Source organism: Solanum stenotomum, chromosome 2, assembly GCF_019186545.1.
Source record: "Solanum stenotomum isolate F172 chromosome 2, ASM1918654v1, whole genome shotgun sequence".
Taxonomy (NCBI): domain Eukaryota; kingdom Viridiplantae; phylum Streptophyta; class Magnoliopsida; order Solanales; family Solanaceae; genus Solanum; species Solanum stenotomum.
In genome coordinates this window covers 1,541,172-1,565,325 of record NC_064283.1, presented here as the reverse complement: position 1 = coordinate 1,565,325, position 24,154 = coordinate 1,541,172, and the positions used below count along the sequence as shown (strand labels likewise).

The following is a 24,154-nucleotide window of genomic DNA, read 5'->3' as shown; positions in this document are numbered from 1 at the left end:
CACATCTCAACAATGTTCTCTTTGATTGAGTGGAGCAGTCCACAGATCATAGAAAGAAATTCAATATAGCATATCTAAGAGATTTCATCTACACTATAAGAAAAAAAATCTTAAGAGGGGAGATAGAAGGAGGGTTTTGTTTTTACTTATTCTGAGAAATCAATATTTCAAAATGAAGGAAGCATATGACGCCCTCAAAATGTTCTGTATATTTGTTCCAATGATAACAATCCTGAGCTGTACACATACCAAAACTAAAGAAAAGTCAGAAGTGATTGTTCATCAAAGGGGAACCCTGAACTGAAAGAAACAAAGGGCTACTTTTCTTCTATATAATACAACTTCAAATCTGACTACCAATTCTAAACCTAATCTTGCTATCTCTGAAGGAATTCACGTCAGTCAGCAGGAGTAGTAGTATAACATTCACATGACAGACATGTTTTCACCGACTTTGCCACCTTGAGAATGTTTCTTGCAGACACACCGCAACAGAAATGTCAAAAGTCTCAAATTTGCAGGACAATTAATCAGTCTCTTACAATAAACAGTCCATGATACGCTCAACAAAACAGTCTCTGAAGACAACAACTAGCTTGGCAAGGATAATTGTTCAATGAAGCCTGCATTCCTCACTCGTCGATGATTGTTGCACCCACTCATGAAAAAGTTGATGAGACTAATCACCATGCGGTAAAGCATCAATAAGAGTGACTGCTCATCCTTTGTCCATTATGATTTTGCACCCGGCTTCATCTGAATATGCCTTTCAATCAACTTGTCCACGAAATCTCTAATCTGCAGATTTACCAATACAACAAATCAAAGGCAGAAAAGCAATGAAAAGTGAAAATAAATACCAAGCATATTGAGCAAATGCTATAAAAAAAATACAAGTGTTTTTAGTTGGAGTAATCTCCAAACAGATCCACATAATTTTTAGTCTTATTTTATTTTTATCATTAATAATCCAACCTATCCAAAGAGGTCTGTATGGAGGAAGATAAAATGACAGAGGATAAGAAAAACATCCCTGTATTCCCGTTCCCATATCTTATGTCATATTTGCTCTTCCACGGTTTTGAGATGCGAAAGATGGCTAAAAGGTTTTCATGTACAATAGAAACGTTTGTTGTGGTGAAGGGCAGATCTGGAATAAAAGCAACCACTTTGATGATTACATACTATTGAGAACTCCAGAAGAAGGAAAGAGTGAAAATAATACAAGATTAAGGATCAAGTTTTTCTTCCAACACCAAATCTTTTCACTTGCATAAAGCTTGGAGAGCTAGAGTAGAATATTTTCACTCTCAGCAATGTTTTCAGCCGAGGACAAATGCATGAAGGCTTGAAGATTTGTGTTTGTCATATCCTTGTGAACAGGCCATGCTAATCTTTTCTGTATTGTTCCATTTTATAGGATGTCACCAGAAGACTATACATGGAGGCAAGAAGAGTAAATAGCAGTTCCTGTGATTATGTTTCATGTTTTGTTTCCTTTTTCTACTGTGGGGATTAGTCGTACTTTGCAAGGTTTGACAAGATATAACCCAATTTAAAGAAAGAAACAAATACTATCTCTGCAAACTTAAGAGTACTCGTTATAAAAGTTTTAAGATATCTATTGTTCGGAAGTTAAAAAAAGGAGGAAACAATAAATCAGCATAGCTGCTTAAAGGCTGTCCTGTCCACAGTCTAGAATTTGAAAGAATAGGCTTCTCTCCTCTCTTACTCTCAAACCAAACAAGAGAAAACAGTTCCCTTTCACTATCTCCTGCACTTGCCCATTCCCATTTCTCTTTTCTTTCTTCTTATTTTCTGTTTATAATTGTGGTCCTTTCCATTCTCTTTTTTTTTATGACAAGGAAAACCCGCAGCCGCTACCCCTTTGGGTGCGCACAGGGTTAAACCCCCGCTCCTATGCAATAGCTCGCAAACCACACAGAAGAGGTAACCCGCACTAACCAAGCCTGGTGCGACAGGCTCGACCCAGAAGCCAAATCACTTGCTTTCGCTGGCAAGGGGTTTCAAACTTGAGACCTCCAACATGGAAGTCCTAAGTCCAAATCACTGCCTAATTTACCCCCAAAACAAAATCTCCACTTTCTGCTATAAGATATATGTAAAGGCACTTTATCTGATAACAGTGAATGGTGGGAAAGCTTGTTCAACAATCTCATATTCAACCAATCAATTATGCCTCAATCTCACTCAATCCCATCATTTCAATACTAGACAATTTGGCTTTTAAGGAAAGTTAAGAGACTAAACCTAGAATTAAAGGTTCTCTATATCTCATACTCATCCCTATGGACTAAACCAGGTAAACATCATACCTAATGCAAGTAAGAAAATAAGAGTCATTTGCATGAGAAAAAACAGATGTCTTTTTCCCTTTTCCAAGTTTTAAGATATACAAATGAATGTTTGCCAAATTTCCAACAACTAGACCAAGAGTGGCTCTTCTGTATACAGGAACCATATTACCAAGGATAAATCACGATTCACACCTAAAGTTCCAATCAATAGTTTAACCTCTAAACCTTCTCTATCCACAGAAGAGGGGGAAATCCTTTTCTGAGAAAGCAAAAAAGGGGCAGGTCTTCCACACTCTTTAACACTTAGCATTTGGTGAACTGCCATATGAATTTAAAGGAACTGACGTGAAAGGTCTTTGGCCAGACTAAATTTTGGAATAGTGGAATTTTATACACTAAGAGAAGGGTCAGCCTTCCATAGGCTTATGCTTATTTGCATTTAATGTAACTCACAGCTTTATTAGCTTTGTGTTGCTTTTGAAATGCATATATTGCAGATTAAATTTCTAGTTTAAAGAAACTTTAAGAGTAGCGCAACAATAAGCAGTTAGAACCTATTAAACAATGCAAAAAAGTGACATCAACTGAGAGTAGTTTGTACCTTGTTTTTACGTTTGAAATCAAGAAACTCGTACACAAGCATGGCTTTTTCAGCATCTGTGGCATGTTCCATTACCTGGAGTTGGGAACAGGATCAGTTCATTATAGATATAAATAGATTAAAGAACCTCAATTATGTAAACAAAGAATAAAGAATCCAACAGGCTACGAGAAGTTGGGGTGAGTCAGGACAAAAATCAGACCTTTGTAGCAGTTTTCTTCATTATGGATTTATACCCCTCCCTGTCGAGTTTCCTTGCTTTATAAAGAGGCATCAGCAAAGACGCAACATAATCAACAACAGCCAGCTTAATTCTTTCTGCTCCTCTCGGTTGATTATCTAATGCCTCTTTATTTACAGTAATTTGTGAGGCAGAGCTTTCACACACTAACACATCATGCTTTCTCATATCCATTTTGGAACTCACGTTTGAATCCTCTTCATCAGTGACATGCATCACTGGATCATAGAAATCTGAATTAGCAGCAGCTGCTTGACATTGCCACATTTCAATGGCATTGTAATCCTTTATCCCTACACTATTTGAGCTATCAACCCATGCTTTAGTGAATATACTACTATCTACAGGTGCACTTTCTCCAGAGTGCTCCTTAAAGTTAAACTGACATGCATTGTCATTTGAGAGGCTACGCTGTGAGCGATTATCAACAGACATTTTTGAACTGTCAAGGTTCACACCAGCAGCAGAAAAATCAACAGACCAATCCCTCACCCGGCAGTTGCGAGAATCAATTTCGGATAAACAATCTTGCCTTCCTCCCACACCGCCAGGCCAATTCCTTCTGATGTCAGACTCATCCATATTTGCATATTGTTCCCGTCGAGCAAATTTGTGAAATGAGGGTATCTTAGGAAGCTGCAGTGGCATGTTACACTTGGCACCAGATGAAGCATAAGCCTGCAATGAAGGGTAATCATTGTAGAGCTGCTTAAGAGGAAACCAAGATTTATTTGACAAAAAAGAACATAAGACAGACAAAAACATTTGCAATATAGAGAAGCCAGAATAGAGGTACTCAGAAGAACTTTCTTTTGGCAAGGAAATGAAGATAAAAGGAAGTATCATCTTGTCAAATGGGAAAAAATGAACATAAGCAAGAAGATAGGGGGTGTGGCCATCAGAAACATGAAGTTTCAGAACCAAAGCCTTATGATGAAGTGGTTATGGAAGTTTGCATCTGCTGAGAACTCATTGTGGAAGGAAGTGATTGCTGCAAAACATGGAATGAGGGATAAGTGGATGACAACAAAGGTGACCTCTCCCTATGGGTCTAGTGTATGGAGATCTATCAGTGATCTATGGGATTTGGTGCTAGAAAGATCATATTGTAAGGTGGGAAATGGCAGAAAGGTGGCGTTCTGGATGGACAAATGGTGTGGTCAGGTCCCATTAAGCCAAAGGTTTCCTGACCTCTACGACCTATGTCAAATGCAACAAGCAACTGTAGCCGAATTATGGAATGATCAGGGGTGGAATTTGCACTTCAGGAGAAATTTAAATGATTGGGAGATGTGCAGAATAACTGAGTTTTTGGTTACCCTAGCACAATTTAGTAACCTGTCTGAGGAAGAGGACTCACTGGTGTGGAATGTGGGGAGCAAAGGGTGTTTCACAGTAAATTCAGCATACGAAGATCTCAACACAGTTGGCATTGAGGAAGTAGAATGGCCTTGGAAGATGATATGGAAAACCAAGATACCCTAAAAGTAAATTGTTTTACTTGGCTGTTAGCTAAGGAGACAGTTTTGACACATGAGAACCTGAACAAAAGAGGCGTTCACCTGTGTTCCAGGTGCTTTTTGTGTGAAGAGCAAGGAGAGACAATCAACCATCTCTTCTTACACTGCAAGTGGACAACCCAGCTGTGGCAAATGTTCACCAATACGAGAGAGATTAAATGGGTGAAACCAGGAAGGATCAAAGAGGTTTTGAAGTGCTGGAATAGAGATGGAAATGCAGGAAGAAAGGAGGAGAGATGGAAGATGGTCCCATCATGTATATGGTGGACAGTATGGCTAGAGAGGAACCAGAGATGTCATGAAGGAAAGCAGAGCAACATACAAAGATTTAAGCTTAACTGTTTAGCTCTGTATTATTTTTGGTGTAAACAAGTAGTCTTAGATAGCTCAGAAGAAATCAGCACAACTATAGACTGGCTGTAACTTGGTAGGTATAAGAGCCTATGTAACTACAACACTTTTGGAGGGGAACTACACTTTTGAGGTAGTATACCTGTGGATAAATATAGACTAACTGTTACTTTTATCAAAAAAAAATATAGAGAAGCCCAAAAGCAAAATAACAGAGAATCCAACTTTGTGTTTTCCCCCTTTTTAATAACATATATACTCTAGGAATAATCAAAAAACAGTAAAAAAATATAGCATATTCCCTTCTCATATTGGACAAATGAATCAACACGACTAATAAATCTTGGGATGATACACCGTTATGTTGCTTTTGGGCTGCACCATATTATAAATGTTTTTATCTGTCTTTTTTTTTTTTTGTCAAAAGCAACATAACAGAGAATCCAGCTTTGTGTGTTTCCCCTTTTTTCAATAACTTGCATACTCGAGGAATAACCAAAAAAACAGTAAAAATGTAGCACATCCCCATATTGAAAAATGAGTCACCACAATTAATAAATCTAGGGGACAATACATTATAAGACACTAACCTCAGCAGCTGCTAGAGCAGCAAGGCGAGCAGCTTCTGCAGCAGCAAACGCAGCCTTCTCTTCCTCAGACATGGGGAAATTTTGCCTTTCCTCAGTGGTATCATTTTGCCTTCCTACTGAAGCTTGAGAGGTTGATGGTTCAACAACTGGAATAGTTCCTAACGTGGCTTGCCTGACATTCAGCTTCTTGTTGTTGACACTAACAGCTAAGTGATTTCCAGCCGATGAAGAAACTTTAGAACTCCGTTTACTGTCTACTGCTGAAGGATGATTGCGAATAGGTGGCTTGCCAGGTGCTGCAATGTGTTTGCTCTTCGAAGTATCAGTGGCAGTGGATTGTCTTAGTAATTTCAGACCACCATTAGCAGCCTTCTCCTTTCGAAAAAGTTCTATCCATACATTGACAAGCTGACTTGCTACAGCACGTATGTCACGGCTAGTATGCACACAGACTTTTTCTTTAACCGTTTTCCCAATGCCTGAATAAAATATGACAGGAATAGAATCAGTTAAATCAATGCAAGGACAAAGCAAATACACTAATGATATGACAATTATAAGGATCATTAGCCATTAATGGGTATAGAAAGCAAATATTTAGAGTTTAAAGCATACAAGCTGAAAAACATGAAACATTAACAGAGAATATTGATAGCCCCAATGGGGACGTGCACATAAATAATTTGAAGGTACAAATCAGCTTATAGCAAGCAACATTGGAATAAAGGTGAACAGTTCCAGAATAGCAGGACTGCCTCTTCCACCCACCCCCAAAAAGAAATCTCAAAAGAAGGTTCACAATAGAAAAACCAAAGGAGAGCAAAAGGGGGGTGGGGGTTAGTTCCTTTACTCAAAGGGGAATGTACCAGACAGTCGGACTGCAAGCAAATCAGTTGAAACCAGTACTAGTACACGAACACAATGACGCAAGAGTTGGGTCCCATCCTTTCCCATGGAGTCCTGTGACCAACAAACATGAGTCAGACAACAAGCAATTTGTGTTCGACAGATAAGGCATGAAACTAAAATATGTGACGATTAATACCAGCATCCACAAATTAAGTGTGCTAAGCCCTTCTTTAGTTCCAGCAAAAGATCTCAAAACTTCTACCGGAAGTTTCAACAATTCTTTTGCGAGATGCAATCTTCCTGCTGTTGTATTGGCCTTACAGAACATGTCCCTTAGCAAATTCTCCCGGGTCACGATCTTCACCCCATCCAAAGACTCCTTGCACAAAACACTTGAGAGCTCCACTGCTTCAAGTCTCTTCATAATGTCCCTTATTTCACTCCTTTCAACATCTGAATGCCTCTTTGCATCCTCCATTGCCTCTACTTCTGCTGTGTAATCAGTGCCTGTAGTCAATATGTCAATTATGCGCACAGCTTCCCGTAACCCACTCATCATTGCACCACCAACCGTGTCAGGGTGCTCCTTGCAGGTAGCTTCACCTGCAAAAAATAAACAGTTCTCCACAGGCCGGCCCAATATGTCATAATCTTCTCCCGATGACCCTACAGCCACATAAGAGTAAGCCCCATAGCTATAAGGATCTTTTCCCCAGTTGGTGACCACTGAAGCAACTGGATCAGGTACCTTTTTCTCACCATAAAGCTTCCGCAGAACCAGTAACGAATGCTTTACATGGTCATCGGAGCTCATTTCCTGGCCATCTATAGCAGCTTTTCCAACCACTAACGCTATAAGAACAGGTGCCCCAACAGTTTTCTTGACATTCCAGAACATAAAGCATCTGCCCCTCTCGTCTGTATCTTCAGCAGTCGCACCAAAGTAATCAATAGAATCATCCCAAAATACTTCAGGAAACTCCAAGACAACTTTGTTAAGAACACCAAAGCCAAGCCGTTGAATAGATAAATCTTTCCAGTGGGGTAAAGGTGGTGAAAATTTAATGGCTTCCGCCTTAAGACACCCTAATGGAACTGTAATAAGGACTGCATCTCCAGAAAACTCTCGTCCATTTGTCGTGGAGACTTTTACCTTGTTAAACAAATCATTTTTTGATGGAACATCTTCTTTGCAATATGAAACATCAGTAACAATGTGGTTCAAGTGAACACAAAGTTCCTCACCTAGTGCTTCAACAACGGAGCTGTAGCCGCCTTTAATCATACAATGAGCTCCACCAAAACCTCCATATGCATCATCCTGATTCCAATAAGGAAGAGAGACTTCTTTAAGCAATGCAGCACAACCATACTCCAAGTTAGCAAAATGCCAATCCATTACCCTCCTCTCTGGGGGACTCAAGATCTCTACCTTAGAATTATTATTTTGAGGAACTCCACCATCAGAAAGTGCCGTGGATTCCACTGCTGTCACTGATGATTTTTGTGGTTCATTACCCATATGATTTCTTGCGGAACGGGCCTTCTGGCGCTTCTTAAGGGCATATTCTAAACCATCCTCCAGGGACATCCGCATCGCATGCTCCCCTTTTTGAGCAACCAACAGTACCATGTCATCCAATAAGCTATTAAATTCCGCTTCCAATGCTTCATCCAGATCTGCTGGTACTTTCTGGCCAGTAGCTACATCGTACAGGGGACAATCACTGTTCAATACAGTCAATTCAAGACCCAACTGTGCACAAATCAATGAAGAAGGATCTGGTCTTCTGTCAGTCGCCACATCTGCCTCAATACCAGTAATAATGCTAGCACCAAGGTCCACTGGAACAGAGAGAGACGAGCGATCAGTAAAAACACGACCACCTATTCTACTTCTGGCCTCGAGCACGGTGACATGAAAACCTTGGCGCTTCAGGTGCCGTGCTGCAGTTAGGCCAGCAGGACCAGCACCAACAACAATTATTTCTTTTTTCCCTTTAGCATCACAGCACGTGTTTAGCCTTTGACTCCCTAATGAGTCAGGTGTGAGCCCACAAGAATCTTCTGAAATCAGAAGATGTTTATCGGCTGCTCTAACATCAATCTCTGTATTGTTGGGAGGCAAAAGATCTGGATCTACAATATTCTGTAATTCACTATCCTTAACTTCACTTGAAGGCACTTGAGCAACTAAACCTAGATCAAACGGTTGACGCGGTGACTGAATATCAGGATAACCATTTACACGGCAATCATCAACAGGACATTCTCGAGGCTCTGCTAAAGCCGGTAACTCTATGGCCCGCCTATCAATGAGCTGGCAATCAGCTCCACATTTTTCTGTCTTTTTCCCTTCATCAGATAAGACATCATTCTTCTCCGGCATGATAATCTCAGAACTCTTTGACCTCCCAAGAATAAAAGAAACTCCATCGTCTCTATCAGCAACAGAAGCTCCAGACTTTTCTATAGTCTTTTCTTCCTTCAAAATTTTCAAGTTGTGTTCAACACCATTTTCAGCTTTATCCTTTTCAGAAGCAATTCCAAAATTTATGTAGCCCTGTTTAAAAGTGGTTAAACTGTGAAAAACAATGATAAGCAAGCAAGCAAAGAGAAGTTCATGAACCAAAGTAGTTTTATAGAGAAAGATCATACAAAAAAGAAGGGGCAGATCTCCTTTGTAAAGCTTGAATAAGAAAGTTCAAATGTTAACTAGGAGAATTGCAAAAAACTTACACATTGATCAAGAAATGAGTAAATTTGCCTAATTAAAGAAGCCCGAGGTGACTCATCCGCTAAAGGGGTTTCAGACACTCCACATTCTGAAAGTGGCAAGACGCGACTGATGTCTTTATTCCAAAGGCTCAAAATTTGATTCCTGCATCGCAACAAAGATTCACCAAAAGAGAAGTAGAGTCAATTATGAAAATATGTAAAACAAATACGATTACACTGCATCATAATGGAAAGTTAACATGCAGATTACACTTTGATCCCCAACCTACGCAAGTTAACAATGCAAAGTGCCAAAACAAAAAACTCCTTCAGTCACAAAACTTAGATTTCCACTGCCCATTAACAAATAATTTAGAGTAAGAAAGCTTTCAAGAATAGTTTAGAGAGAGCTTTCTTAACATTGAAGAAATCCCATACGGGCTTCTGGTGATCTGCTTCGACTTAGTACACCGGTTCGAAACTCCGGGGTGTATGCCTCTGCCCCTCGACTGTAGTTATAAGAGAGAAAACCTGTTTAAAGAAAAAAAGAGTATCCGGAACAATATTCCAATTGTCCATGCATGAACATACATAAGCCTAACTTCCTAAAGAGTGGCTTTTGTATAAATTATATAAGAAGGGGAAAGGTCGGGCGTGTATAAGTTACAGTACATGCTGCAAGTTGGGGTAATGTGAGAACCCTAAAGACCCACCCACCTGCATTACATAGAAATTTTAAATTCTCTCTTTTTATTTAGAAAAGAAATTTAGCCTTATAGTATTACTATCCTAAACGGATCATCACCTCTCATGTTCCTAATTTGAATACTTGCAGTGCTCGTGCACAATATGTTTGTTGAGAAGAAAAGCGGAGATTGGAGCAGAAGTAAAAGTGGAGTGTCAGGATATATCTCTTGTTTGCTGAGATGCAACCAAAAGTGAGAAGTTGGATTTCCCTACACATCAGCTTTTCCAATCCGTCTAGAACTGAAATGAAATGAGAAAGGATATTTGCTTTTACTTCCCTTCCAAGTAGCAACCATACCCAACTCAAATAAAATAATCAATATTCACCAAAGAAGGAAGGAAGAAAGTTAGCTTCTCTGTATCGTACCCTCCCTTCCCTTCTGGGAACCAAACATAGTCTAATGATATTCTCGTAGGATGCATCGTGGAACAATTGGTACTTTGGATCTCTAGATAGATTTGAAACTAATATCCCGTTCGAAAAGTAAACTACTTGCTCCCTTCTCTTACAGACCACCAGGGTATGAATGTAAAGACGCATAAAAGGAGGGTGAAAAACCTACCTATCCAACCAACTGCTTTTACGCACATTAATAAAGAAGGTACTTTTCAATTTACCTTATCAATAAAGTACAGAAATTACTTTCCAGTCATTCATAAACTAGAAAGTATATTTAGCTTTATCAAAATTATCTAAAATACTAAACAAAGTAAACTTAACAAAATATTGGATAAAGCAGATAGCTCTTTTGTTGATCAATGGTTATCACGGTAGGTAGACCAGACCATAAGAGATGACACCAATGTGAACACATCAGAAACCAATAAGTTGTTCCAATTACATAGCCAACTAAAGAAATAGTGTGTGCACGTTCAAAAAATAAGCCTATCACATCATAGGTAGATAGATAGATATATATATATATATATATAGAGAGAGAGAGAGAGGGAGAGAGAGAGAGAGGGGGGAGACCGAAGTTCAAATTCTAAGAGAACAAGGGACGGAAAGATGCTAACCCCAAGGGCTTTAGTCTAGTAGTAACAGTGCAGCCTGCACTGTGATGTGTGGGTTAGGTGCATGCCACAGGTCAAACCTTGCGGCAGACAAAAGAGAAAATCCTAATATTTGAATGGAGAATGGTAGAGGGCAGCCCATTATCACCATGTATTGAACCGTTCGCCACTAGTCCTGGGGGATTTCTTGGTAATCATAAAAAAGGGGAGGAAAGATACTACGCTTTAAAGGCATACTTTATCTAAACTAAACCTTCAAGCAACATCACCTGTCTAAAAGAGAGAAGAAGAATTTTTTGCAATATCATCCCAGTATTTACTGAAACTAACAAGAAACACGGCCATTGCTTGCCAGCAGACTAAACAGAGATAACCCATCTGAATTATGTTGTAAGTAGTCAAAAATGAAACTATTAACTAGAACTTTCTCCCCTTTCACCATAAGAACTATCTTTGAACTTTATTTGTGTGGTCTTTTTCCCTCAAAAGGAGGTCCCTAGTTCTAACTCTTAGAACAGTTCTTTTTAATCGCTTAACCCTTAGACGATTCTATCTAATGACTTTTCAAGGAAAGCAGGAGCATATTTATTTCTCTGTTCAAATAGCCATAGATTAGCTCAAGTTTTGCAATAATGAACCGGAGCAGAGATTAGAATGAACCCAAAGAAACAAAATTAAAGGAAAGATTATAAACATAATTTAGTTATCTCATGGAAAAATCTCTTGTAAGGCACTTAATAGCAAGGTATTAGAAGACCGGATATGGTATTCAGAGTGCAAAATCTGTCATTACCTGCATTCCAGAAATTCTAGGAGTCCAACTCTGCGCTTCAGGACCTCCTTAAACTTGATTCTTTCTACTGGGCCAACTTCACGAGCTTTAAGTCCAACAGATACTGCTGCTACCCCGCCATTTTCAGTATCCATAACTATCAACGACGAGTCAAGCTTCTCTCTTGTTTTGAAGTCATGTCTACCCTCTCCATCTTGATGACTTGAAAAAAAATCTTGCCCATGCACCAGAACGTCCCAATCCACATCCCCCTCATAGGCCATATCCCCGTGCCTACGCTTTTTAGTCTTGCGTGAAGCACGTTGACCTGAAAAGAGTCTCTGCTCTTTTTCTTCAGCTGCCAGCTTAGACTCAGTCTCTTCAGCAACACTTTCATCACATTCTGGTGTAATTGACGGAGAAGATGTGCCATCAGCCTCATCATCTCCAGAAACAAAGACACGACTTTGATGATGTGAACCTTCACAATTCTCATCAGCCAGTTCACTCTGATGGAAAACCGAACTGCATTTGCGCAATGAGATAGCAGCATTATCAATAGTCATTTGTTTGGAAGAACCATATAAGTCATTACTATTCTCCATGATTTGGTCCTCCTGCTTCATCTGGCTGGCATTAACTTGCTGACTCCTTCCTACAGACACTGGAGATGACCCACCCACAAACACTTGACCATCCTCCTTTGGCAAAGAAACTGGAGCACAAGCTTGCTCATAAACAGAATCAACAGAAATTCGCTGCTGATCAAAGTCACTTGAACACTTCTCTGCTGCAATAAAATCAGGCGTCAAACGAACTTGAGCATACCCAGAACCTTCCATGTCTGTGTTCTCCTTGGCTGCAGTTGAACCTTCCAACCGGGAAGTGGACGAAATCAAAGTTCGACTAAACACATTTCCAATGCTTCCTTGAGATGTATGATCAAGTTTGTTCAATAACTGAACACTTCTACAAGAACCTGAATCATCTGCTCGATTTGAAGAGCACATTTGATCATCTACATGAGTTTCTCGGCTGCTTAAAATTGCATTTGAGTTCACATCCATATCAGCATTGAATTTGGTTTTTATCGTGGGATGCTCAAGCATCTCAACATTCTCAGGAGTAATGGTATCTGCAGACGAAACATCACGACCTGTTGCCATTGGACGATCACTAAAACCATCCTTGGAAGCAGACTGTTCATGAAAAGTAGAACAGTTCTTCATGACATCCTCATCATGAAGATCTTTGCAATTTCCACCCACAATATTATTTGTTGTGGCAGTTCCCTCCTCACTAAGTTTACTGTGACATTTGACCTCACCATCTAGGACACCTGCGATCTTATTAAAACATGCTGGTACATCTAATTGAGATCCTTCAATGGAAGATGCATCATCTATGGCGATGCTTGATTTCAACAACTCAACATTGTTCAATGCAGACAAAGAAAGCTCTGACCTTGAATCAGATTGTGATTGAATGAATTGCACAAATTCTTTATTTTCAGACAAGTGCATATCGACTGAACCTCCATCAAGTGACACATGCACATCCTCATTGGATTCAGGAATTTCTTCACCCAATTTCTGGCACATATTTGTGGATATGGAAGGAAAGATTTCGGTTGCAGTAGGGCAAGAGTTCAAAACATCACATAAAACTTCACTTTCCTTCCCTCTTTTCAACTGCAAAGAGCTGTGTGATTTCTTAATAAAACCAGATTGTGCTTTCTTCAGAAAAGCTGATAGTGAATCTTCTAGAATTCCATCCATGCAATTCGGAGAGCTTTTTCCACTCTCTTTATCATTTTGCAAGGACATATCCCCAGATATCTCCACTTTCTTCAGCTCCGAAGAAACCTTTGGTCTCTTACCTTTTCTCTTATTCCCTTTCTCGAAACCCTTATCAATTATCCCTTCAGATAGACATTCAACATCTGACAGACTCTTTTCCACAATTTTTGCCGCTACCTTCACAGACCCATCTGGAGATTCCCCAGTTAACTTACTGGCATTGCTACTTGAACTTTTAACAATTGTTGACACAGATCCACTATTCTTCTTCGGACCCCTCAATTTCTTCCTAAAACTAGCTAATGTATCATCCATGCCAACCAAATCTTCACCCTTAACCACCGCTTTCTGAATTACATCCTTACTACCACCTAAATCCACCTTCGCTTTCTTCGAGTGTTTTTTGCTTTTTAACTTCAACAAAGACCCAATAGGCTCATCATCTCCTGAATCAAACTTCATCTCAATCCGCTTCTTAGTTCCTCTCTCCAACCCAAACTTAACATTCTCTTCCTCCCCCATATCTAGCAAACCCTTATTAGGGTTATCAATTTATACTTACACCTCCTCCCTCCACATATAACAGACAACCCTTCCAAACACTAAATCAGCAAAACAAGTCCAAATTTCACAAATCCTTAGGGTATCAATAAGCTTACACTTCGTCCCTCCACATATAACCCTAGCAAAAAATCCTTCTCACATACAACATACAAAATACAACCCTTCCAGATTACTGAATCATCCAAACAAACCCCAATTTCATAAACACAACAACAACATTCATATCCTAAGACACAAATCTTCTCCCTTTGAACCAATGCAAACAATTCCACAATACTATTTCAGTTTCCAGTAACTAAAAAAACATCCAATTATGCTAAACTCAACACTTTCCACACCTGTAAATCGTTAACAACACAGAACAGCTCAAAATTGAGAACAAAAAGTAACAAAATTACCAGAAAACTAGGGTTTTTTTTAAAGGATCGGACCTGAATGTTGAAGCTGTTGTTCCTTAGGTCGCGTGAGTGAAATCTTCTAAGAGAGAGAGTGGAGAAAAAGGGGGGGCTGCGCACGTTAGCATCACCGGCTGAAGGAAATCACTATTCCTACTGTCTCAAGGAAACGTTTGATGTATGATATATAAAAGTATATGGGCGATATGTTTTTGGGGGGATTTATATTTATACACAAAAAGAGGGCTAAATGTTTTTGGTGTGAATAACCCTTGTTTTATTTGGAGTTGGTAAGTAAGTNGAGAGAGAGTGGAGAAAAAGGGGGGGCTGCGCACGTTAGCATCACCGGCTGAAGGAAATCACTATTCCTACTGTCTCAAGGAAACGTTTGATGTATGATATATAAAAGTATATGGGCGATATGTTTTTGGGGGGATTTATATTTATACACAAAAAGAGGGCTAAATGTTTTTGGTGTGAATAACCCTTGTTTTATTTGGAGTTGGTAAGTAAATGACAAAAAGTGATTATGAAAATAAGATTCCATTTAATGTGTAACGTAAACTTCTGTTAGACTGTTTGTTGGGCGATACATTTCCATTTAATGTGTAACGTAAACTTCTGTTAGACTGTTTGTTGGGCGATACATTCAAAGTAATGTGGCGTGTTGTATTCAAATGTAACGTGGCGTGTTATGAGACTATTAAGATCAATCAATATATGATTTTGATTTTTAATGGTTGTATGTATGTTTTGATTTGTACAATAATGAGGTTAATTAAGAGTTTGTCGATTTTTTATTTTACGATAATGTTGTTTGATGTTGCATTTGTACGAACCTGAATGTGATTAGTTAGGTTGAAATTTTCTTAAATGTAATGTGGCATATTATTGAACTGTTAAGATTAGTCAATATCGGTTTTTATTCGTAGTGATTGTATGGATGTCTGGATTTGTTTAATAATAAGGTTAGTTATGAGTTTACCGTATTTTTATGTCGCGATAATGTCATTTAATGTCACGTTTGTATAAATCTAAATGCAATCAATTAGGTTGACATTATTGATCTCTTAAATGTAACGTGACATGTTATTGATTGTTAAGATCAATTAATAACTATTTTAATCTTTGGTGACCATAGGATGTCTTGATTTGTAGAATAATAAGGTTAATATGTGAGTTTATCGATCTTTCATGTTATAATAATGTCATTTGATATCATGTGTGTACAAAATCTGAATATAATCAGTTAGGTTGAATTCTTTTAAGCAGAACACGACTTGTTATTGAATTGTTAAGATACCAACAATGATTTAATCCTTGATGATTTTATGGATATCGTGATATACACAACTCAATGAAGTTAATTATGAGTTTATCAGGTCTTTTATATAACGATAATGTCATTTGATGATATATTTGTACTAACTTGCATGTGAACAATTAAATTGTAATTCTTTTAAATAGAATTTATGATTTTTACTTTTTATTTGCGTAAAAGCTAGGTACAGTTTTAATTTTATTGCAAATTTTCTCATGAATTGAATTTGATCAATTAGGTTGAAATTCTCTTAAATAAAACTATGATCCTCTATTTTTATTTTCGTTAGAGCTAGTTAAATTTTTAGTTTATTGCAAGTTATCTTGTATTTCTTATTAAATTCAAGTTATTGTGAATAATCAATATGAATCATCATAAAAATATATTGACTTGTTTGTTAAGGTAAAAAATGACTAAATATTGCTTGAACTTCTGAAAAAGAACAAACAAATATAATGTGACACTTTAATGATCTATCGTTTAAATCTGTTAAGCTAATTTATTTATGTTTTGTGTTGAATCTTATTATTATAATTCGTATTTTAGAGTGAGAAAAGGGAAAAAGCAAAAGTAAGTGATAGGAGTATTAGAAGGAAAAGTTCAAGTACTTGAATTTAAATATGTGTAATGTTTAATTTTGCTAAAATATTTATTATTTAATTTTGCTTGAAGGTAATGTGACATGTTATTGGTTGCTAATATTAGCCAACAATAACCTTAATTCATAATGATTATACAAATACCATGATCGTATAATAATAAAGTTAATCATAAATTTAACGGCTTTTCATATCACGATAATATTATTTAATGTCATGATTGTACAAACCTAATACGAGCTATTAGGTTGAAATTATCTTAAATATAACGTAACATGCTATTGGATTGTTAAAAATAGCCGACAACGACCTTAATCCTTAATGATGGTATGTCTTCCTAATTTGTACATTAATAAAGTCAAATGTGAATTTAACGATCTTTCTAGTTTCTATCAAGATAATATCATTCAATGTGATATTTATACAAACCTAAAAGCGATTGATTAAGTTGAGATTCTCTTAAATATATTGTGGCATGTTATTAAATTGTTAAGATCAGCCAATAACGACCTTAATCCCTAATGATATTACAAGTGTATATCATGATTCGTATAATAATAAAGTCAATTATGAGTTTACAATTTCTTTTATCACATGTTTGTACGAACCCTGAAAATGTATGATTAAGCTGAAATTCTCCAAAATATAATTATGATCCCTTGTTTTTTATTTTCATGAGAGCTAGCTATATTTTTAGTTGTTTTTTAATGAATGAATTCGTCTTCCTTATTAAGTTTGAATCAATCGTTCCTTCAAAATTCTATAATATAATATTTATGACCCTAATTTTTTGATATGTGTGTTTCACGTGTATGTCAAGTTAATAGTACATGATTTTACAAACAACGTCAATATATATAAAACTTAATTTGATCTAATAAACTATAAAAAAAAAAAAAAAGTATTAAAAGTTTTCATGAATAATCAATATGAATTGTCATATAATAATATATTGACTTATTTGTCAAGGTAAAAATGACTTAATATGATCCGAATCTATGAAGATGATCAAACAAATATAACGTAACATGTTATTAAGTTATTGTTCATATTTATTTAATTATTATTTTTTTTTTGTGTGTGTGAGAGCCTTGTTTTTGTTTTTGAAGTAGGAAAGTGGGGACAAAAAACAAATGATAGGATTATTAGAGAAAATTAAATTATTTAATTTAAACATATGCAACGTTTAATTTTGCTAAAATATTTTAATTCACTTAAATGTAATGTGACATGTTATTGAATTGCTATGATTGGCCAACAAAAATTTTTATCCGTAAGAATTGTATGGATAATAAAGTCAATTATAGACTTATCAGTTTTTCATGTCACGAAATATCATTAGATGTCACATTTATACAAACTTGAATGCAATTAATTAAGTTTAATTTCTTTTAAACGTAACGTGATATGTTATTGAATTGTTAACAACAATCAGTAATAACCTCAAGTCTTAGTAATTATATGAATGTCCTGATTTGTATAACAATATGACACTTATGAATATACTAGTCTTTCATGTCTAACTGTCAAGACAAGTCATTCAATATCATATTTATACAAATTCTAAGTGCTTTTAGTTAAAATTGAAATTCTCTTAATATAATGTAAGTACAGTAGAATTAATATAAAGCGGAGGGAGTATAAATTAATTATGATTTAAACAAAGTTCAGGAGGTCAATTTTTTTTAAAATGCATAAAAGATATAATTTATAATTAATTATAGTCTAGCTAATAAGAAAATATATAAAGACAGAATATGTTGAAGAAGCATGGTCACATTATCTAATTAACATTATACTACCCCTTTTTTTAATTTCCATGCCACCACATTATAGTATCCCATCATTTACATATCTTTCAAGTGTTGTAATTTATTAATATCCAAGAAAATGATTGGAATATATCGTCAATAAAAAATACAAAACAATCAAATATATTATTATTAATTTATTATTACAATTTTATTTTTATTTTTCAAAATCAAGAAAAGAATTAATCTCTATCACAAATATAACCAATGTGGTTATTGAATCTTGATCCAAATTCCTTCACTTGGTATATCTTGATTAACCACAAATAACATATAGTAACCAGGTGGTGCTAATTTCCCCGAATTAGGGAAAATCGAACTGATTTGATAAGTGAATATTCCAGTCTTTTTTACCTTTTCATTCGAAAGAACAAGCATTCTTTGATTCATAGTATTCGAATGTGTGTTAAATCCAGGTGCAACCATAGTCACTTTAATCAAATTTGTGTTGAGGAGTGATCCGGAAAGAGTAAATCGAATGTTAACGCGTTGCCCATACTTGATTTTTTTTTGAGAAGCGGGAGAAATGATTTGTGGGCGCAAATTAGTAGAGTTTGAATCCAGGTAGGATGGTGAGAATGCCTCCAAACTTAAATCCGTTGGAAAAAGAACTCTAGTGAAGTTGTAAAGCTCATTTGGATTACTACCACCAACAAGAACTCGTCCATCACGGAGTAAAACTGCAGTTGAGTGATACATTCTAGGTATTGCATTCGGGTTTTGTACCTCGAATCTAGAACCAGACGGGTTATCGGGTCGGTAAATTACCGGACTCAAAACCGGGTTCCTAGCAATTCCCCACCCAGCCGTGCCCGCCGCGGCTCCATTGACAATCAAGACATTTCCATTTGGTAAAATTACCATGTCACCCATTGTTCGAGCTAGTGGCATTGTCTCCATGGTCCATTGTGGATTCGGGTCGTTAATTGTAATCCGCCCGCAAGTATTTAAAGCACCCACAAAGGTATTAGCTCTTGCCGCTTTGAGGTATGAGCCAATTGGGGCTCTACCACATATCAAAACCTCAGCTTGAATTGTTTGTGCTTGCAAGTTCTTTAAAGGAAGAAGAACCGCAGAACCCGTACTTGGATAATTTCTCGGGTCACCACCGGGTATTTGTGGATACGTTTTCACTACCGTATTTGTTGTGTAATCGAGTAATATAGCTCGATTGTTCGCGAAAATGAATAAATTTCCGTCCACATTGAGAAAAACAAATGGGTAAAGATTGTTTTCCTCTTTAGGAACATTAGTTTGTTGAATAAACGGAAGACTAAATACTTTGTTTGTCGAAGCAGTTTTAGGATAAAACTCGTAGTTAAAAGCATCACGGCCTCCTATTATAATTTGCCTTCCGTCAGGAAGAATTTGATTGGCAGAATACCATCGACCTTGAATTAAGCCAGTTCCAATTTCTTGCCAGTCACAAGTGCTGCACGGTTTGAACGTTCTCACCATATTTCTTCCATCGTTGAATCCACCGGTTTGGACCAACGTACCGTCAGAGGTGGCAGAGCCCGAGGAGCACCACACGTCGGTCTGGACCATGAGGGGTCGTATTGAATTAGTGGACACGTCGTATTCTACAGAGTGGGCAGTGCAATCGACTTTCAAGGCAAGGTCTTTAGGATTGTTGCGACATTTGCCATTAGGCAAGGAGATGTTGGATGCACCAAAGTCGGTACGATCGTACATGATGACTCTATCGTTGTTGAGGAGTTGCATGTGCATAGCGGAAATGCCAATGTTGGACATAAGTAAGTCCCATTTGCCACCTGCAGCATTAGCCAAGTTCAAGTCATGANTGTTTGTCGAAGCAGTTTTAGGATAAAACTCGTAGTTAAAAGCATCACGGCCTCCTATTATAATTTGCCTTCCGTCAGGAAGAATTTGATTGGCAGAATACCATCGACCTTGAATTAAGCCAGTTCCAATTTCTTGCCAGTCACAAGTGCTGCACGGTTTGAACGTTCTCACCATATTTCTTCCATCGTTGAATCCGCCGGTTTGGACCAACGTACCGTCAGAGGTGGCAGAGCCCGAGGAGCACCACACATCGGTCTGGACCATGAGGGGTCGTATTGAATTAGTGGACACATCGTATTCTACAGAGTGGGCAGTACAATCGACTTTCAAGGCAAGGTCTTTAGGATTGTTGCGGCATTTGCCATTAGGCAAGGAGATGTTGGATGCACCAAAGTCAGTACGATCGTACATGATGACTCTATCGTTATTGAGGAGTTGCATGTGCATGGCGGAAATGCCGATGTTGGACATAAGTAAGTCCCATTTGCCATCTGCAGCATTAGCTAAGTTCAAGTCATGACATGATAGTAAAAGAAGAAGAAGCAGCTGCCAAATAATAATAATGTTGAAAACAAGAGTTGTTTTTTTAGTCATCATAAAGTGTATATGAATTTTAGACAAAAAAGGATTAATAGAGAAAGTGTGTTATGAAAATGTGAAGTGGGGATGTCCTTTATATACTGTTGGGGTTTATCTTGTATTAGTTGAAATAATACTAATATTAAAGATTAGTTTGCAAAAAATAATTTTATAGGAAGAAAGAATATTGGAATGACATTTCATAATGTGAAATTGAGCTTAGGAATATTTTGAAGGATTTAGTCAACACCATCTCAAATAATACAGAATAGAAATTAGTCAATTCAAGTTATTCTAGCTATAGTTTTCTCTCCTTTGTGGAAGTGTTTGAATACTTTGAATTACTGGAAAGAGGTAATCGGATGAAAGATGATGAAGTTCAGTTTATCGAGAATATGATTGTATATAAGAGGTTATGATTTATGAATTATGGATGTTATAGACTAGAGTAGAAGATTTGTATAGAAAAACATTGTATTGCTTTTTTTTTCATACTAGTAATCGTAGTATTATTTCTGTAGTTCTTGCCCTTTATATTTATGTTACTATTTGTTGTTTCTTGTATGTATTTCGATTATTATATTATTTTATTGTAATCACTGATCATTGTTAATTAGAATGATTTGACGTATTCTTTTACAATATTTTGTCATGACTTCTTCACTTGTCGTTTTTTTTTTCTCGAATTGATTTGAACTGTTTTTTCTTTGAGTCGATGGTCTATCGAACACAACCTATTTACCTCCAAGAATGGTCCCGATCGCAATTGTAAATGAGGTAATTGGTCTCCACAAATTAACACTAAATATGTGATCTACTAGTAAATATTTTTGTAATCGAGTTAGATCCAGTTCCATTTAAAAAATAATAATTTCTATTGTTTATTTATGTATGCAGTGGAGGATGCATGCAGCGAATGTATATCTTACATACTTTCAATTTGGTCAGATGTATCATCTCAAAAATTAAAGAAATAATAGTAATAATTATAGAAGTTTAATTAATTCCTCCATCTGTCAAAGATCTCTTTGTATTCGTTGTTTAGAAATCAAAGTACTAATTGTTAATTAAATTTAATTTCTTAATTTGCATTCATTCCTTTGGAATATATATGTAGCATTATTTATAATTATGCGATTACGATACATAGTATTTTCATCAATATATGCTGATAATGGGGACGTGAGTCATGGTTGCTTAGTGCACAATTACATAATTAATTGTTTATATGTTCAATTACTACTGCATTATTCATCACAATTAGTACGAATATTATAATGTATAAACTAAGCAATATATATGAGAATGGATATTATGAAGAAAAATTGAAGAATAAACAAATTAGTCTAGCAAGTCAACTCCTCACTTTCCTATCTATTTCTTCTGTCTTATCTTTTGTATTTTCATCATCTTGGTAAGCTTTGATGGGAGTAGAGTCTGGCGAGTTCGATCGAACCCAATAATTACTTCAATTTGAATTTGACATATATTTTTTAAAAATATTTAATATATCTAAATTAATTGCTAATTAGAATTCAATAACTTACCAGGTGTAGAATTTTAAATGCACACATTTTAAATTTCAGATTTTAATCCACAAAATAAGATGAGAGTAATGACAAATAACCTTATAGTAATTATTATGGTAAAGAGTTGGATCATTGATATTATATCGCTATTTAGTTGAGATTGGGAATGTAAGGTTACTTATTATGACCAGGCACGAACACATCTGTAGTTGAAGTAATTAAGAGTTTGACAGAATTTATTAATTTTAGCCTAAATTTCGATTATGATTTAAAATCTAATTCTAAACTTAAAATTATGAATCTATCTTTGTTTATATATGATTTATCAAAAGTTAGTGAGGGAACACTTGAAACACCAAAAACACATTACAATGTGTTGCTTAAAATTGATATTTTACTGATTCACTAGTTTTGTTTTGTTAATTTAAAGAACAAAATTAAAGGAACCGTTGAGAAGGATTAATTGTCAAATGACAAATGTCCGTGCATGCAAAAGCAGCGTAATTATTAAAATTATTATGATCATAATAATATACGAAGCATTATGGATATATAATTGTGTACTTAATTAAATTAATTCTAAAGATCAATCAATTGATGATTTGGTATAATACAATTAACTAGCTTAACTTAACTAATGCATGGATGTTTAAGTACTCTTCTAATAATTGGCTTAGCCTTAAAAATGTATGTGCATATATGGAAAACAATATCAAATCTTTTTATTTAGTAATTTAAAGATTTATTTCATTAAAAAAAATCAAGAAGTCAAACATGACATTTCCTTTCAAATTGAATATGCATTTGTTTGACTTTTCCAGGATTAATTATAAGGAATAAATTATGTTAAAATATTCAAAGTTTAATAATTGACGTGTGGATGGGTGGCATTGTGTGGAATATATATTTTTTCGAATGAGAGTTAAAAACTAAAATTTATACATACACATTAGCATTCTAATTTGGTCGATTAATTATGATTAAGTTGATGTTTACCATTTTTCTTAGTTGGTTACTAATCATGATTTTGTTAGCGATTTATCTGAATTTGTAAACTATAAGAAGACAAACTTGGGTCTAGCTCACCCATGCCATAAGTTAGCTAATGGGGTAAAAATTCATCAAAACCATAAATGATTCACATTTAAGAAGTCAATATCCACACACTCAGAATTACACATTTCAAGCATGAACAATATAAGGTGAAAGCCCAAAATCTCGATAAATCATAAATTGAAATGATTAAAAAATACAACTCTAATTAATACCTATTAGAAAGATGGACCTTAAAACTTAATTTAATTCAAAAAAATATTACCTCATCTTATGGTCTACCCCTATCGCGAAGTGGAAACTCATAAGTGAATATATATATATTCAAACTCCTTCCATAAAAAGATCTAGAGATCTTTACAAGAAATTACTTTCACTAGATTATTTTATGGAAAAATTACAGAAATATACTACTTAAGTCTTTTATTAACAAAATATCAATATACTTATATTTAATTACAAACTAAGTTTTTAAATTACATACATAACAAAACATTTAATTTTAGTATTTAATTTTATTTTATTTTACAGATTTTCTCTCTCATACTTTTAGTAATTCGTGCTATGTTATAGGGAGTTTAATTAGGATATTAATATTTATCAAATATTCTCTCTCCTAATCAGTTCCAAATTCACACGTTCATTACCTTTTTTTTTCCGTTTTTTAGGCATAGTGGAAGTCTTGGGATCCTAATTAGTTTTTTATTTTTTTGTTCTGATAAACAATATTTTTTACCAAGAAAGGTGTACTTTTCAATATTGAGTGATAGTTTCAATAAAATCTTGAAGATCTTTTGGGAAGTCAAAAGGGTTTCCTTCCATTTTCTTCTTCAACTTTCTCAAACGGACGAATTTTAAAGTAATCAACCTTTAATCTTCTCTTTCTTTTTCAAAATTCTTAACCTTTAATCTCCTCACAGAAACGTTTCACAAAACAACTAATCTAAAAAATTGCCATTGTTCGATGGAAAAGACTC

The 24,154-nt window shown here is 35.8% G+C and overlaps 2 protein-coding genes and 1 non-coding gene across 3 annotated transcripts; all 3 read right to left on the bottom strand.

Moving 5' to 3' along the window:
- Positions 1-110: 110 nt before the first annotated feature.
- On the bottom strand, positions 111-14,681 carry LOC125857171 (lysine-specific histone demethylase 1 homolog 3). The gene is made up of 9 exons (XM_049536852.1): positions 14,516-14,681; positions 11,743-14,422; positions 9,210-9,351; positions 6,667-9,033; positions 6,488-6,581; positions 5,622-6,100; positions 3,122-3,838; positions 2,920-2,994; positions 111-798 (listed from the first exon to the last, which is right to left on the bottom strand). Exons 2-9 carry the CDS (start codon positions 14,040-14,042, stop codon positions 733-735), a joined length of 6,240 nt encoding a protein of 2,079 aa, XP_049392809.1. The 5' UTR covers positions 14,043-14,422; positions 14,516-14,681; the 3' UTR covers positions 111-732.
- Positions 1,333-1,436, bottom strand: LOC125857317 (U6 spliceosomal RNA). Its single transcript, XR_007445640.1, has one exon. It is a non-coding gene; the product is annotated as a U6 spliceosomal RNA (small nuclear RNA).
- Positions 14,682-18,423: 3,742 nt separating the features above from the next.
- On the bottom strand, positions 18,424-20,613 carry LOC125856511 (aldehyde oxidase GLOX1-like). Its single transcript, XM_049536072.1, has 2 exons — positions 20,124-20,613; positions 18,424-19,601 (listed from the first exon to the last, which is right to left on the bottom strand). Exons 1-2 carry the CDS (start codon positions 20,611-20,613, stop codon positions 18,424-18,426), a joined length of 1,668 nt encoding a protein of 555 aa, XP_049392029.1.
- Between the last annotated feature and the right edge of the window lie 3,541 nt (positions 20,614-24,154).

Coding starts and splice junctions, on each gene's coding strand:
- LOC125857171 (XM_049536852.1), bottom strand. CDS start 14,042: ATGGGGGAGGAAGAGAATGTTAAGTTTGGGTTGGAGAGAGGAACTAAG. Junction 2,995..3,121: donor TGAAGAAAACTGCTACAAAG/GTCTGATTTTTG, acceptor TCCCAACTCCAG/GTAATGGAACATGCCACAGA. Junction 799..2,919: donor ATTTCAAACGTAAAAACAAG/GTACAAACTACT, acceptor GTAAATCTGCAG/ATTAGAGATTTCGTGGACAA.
- LOC125856511 (XM_049536072.1), bottom strand. CDS start 20,613: ATGATGACTAAAAAAACAACTCTTGTTTTCAACATTATTATTATTTGG. Junction 19,602..20,123: donor TGGAACTGGCTTAATTCAAG/GTCGATGGTATT, acceptor GCTTAATTCAAG/GTCGATGGTATTCTGCCAAT.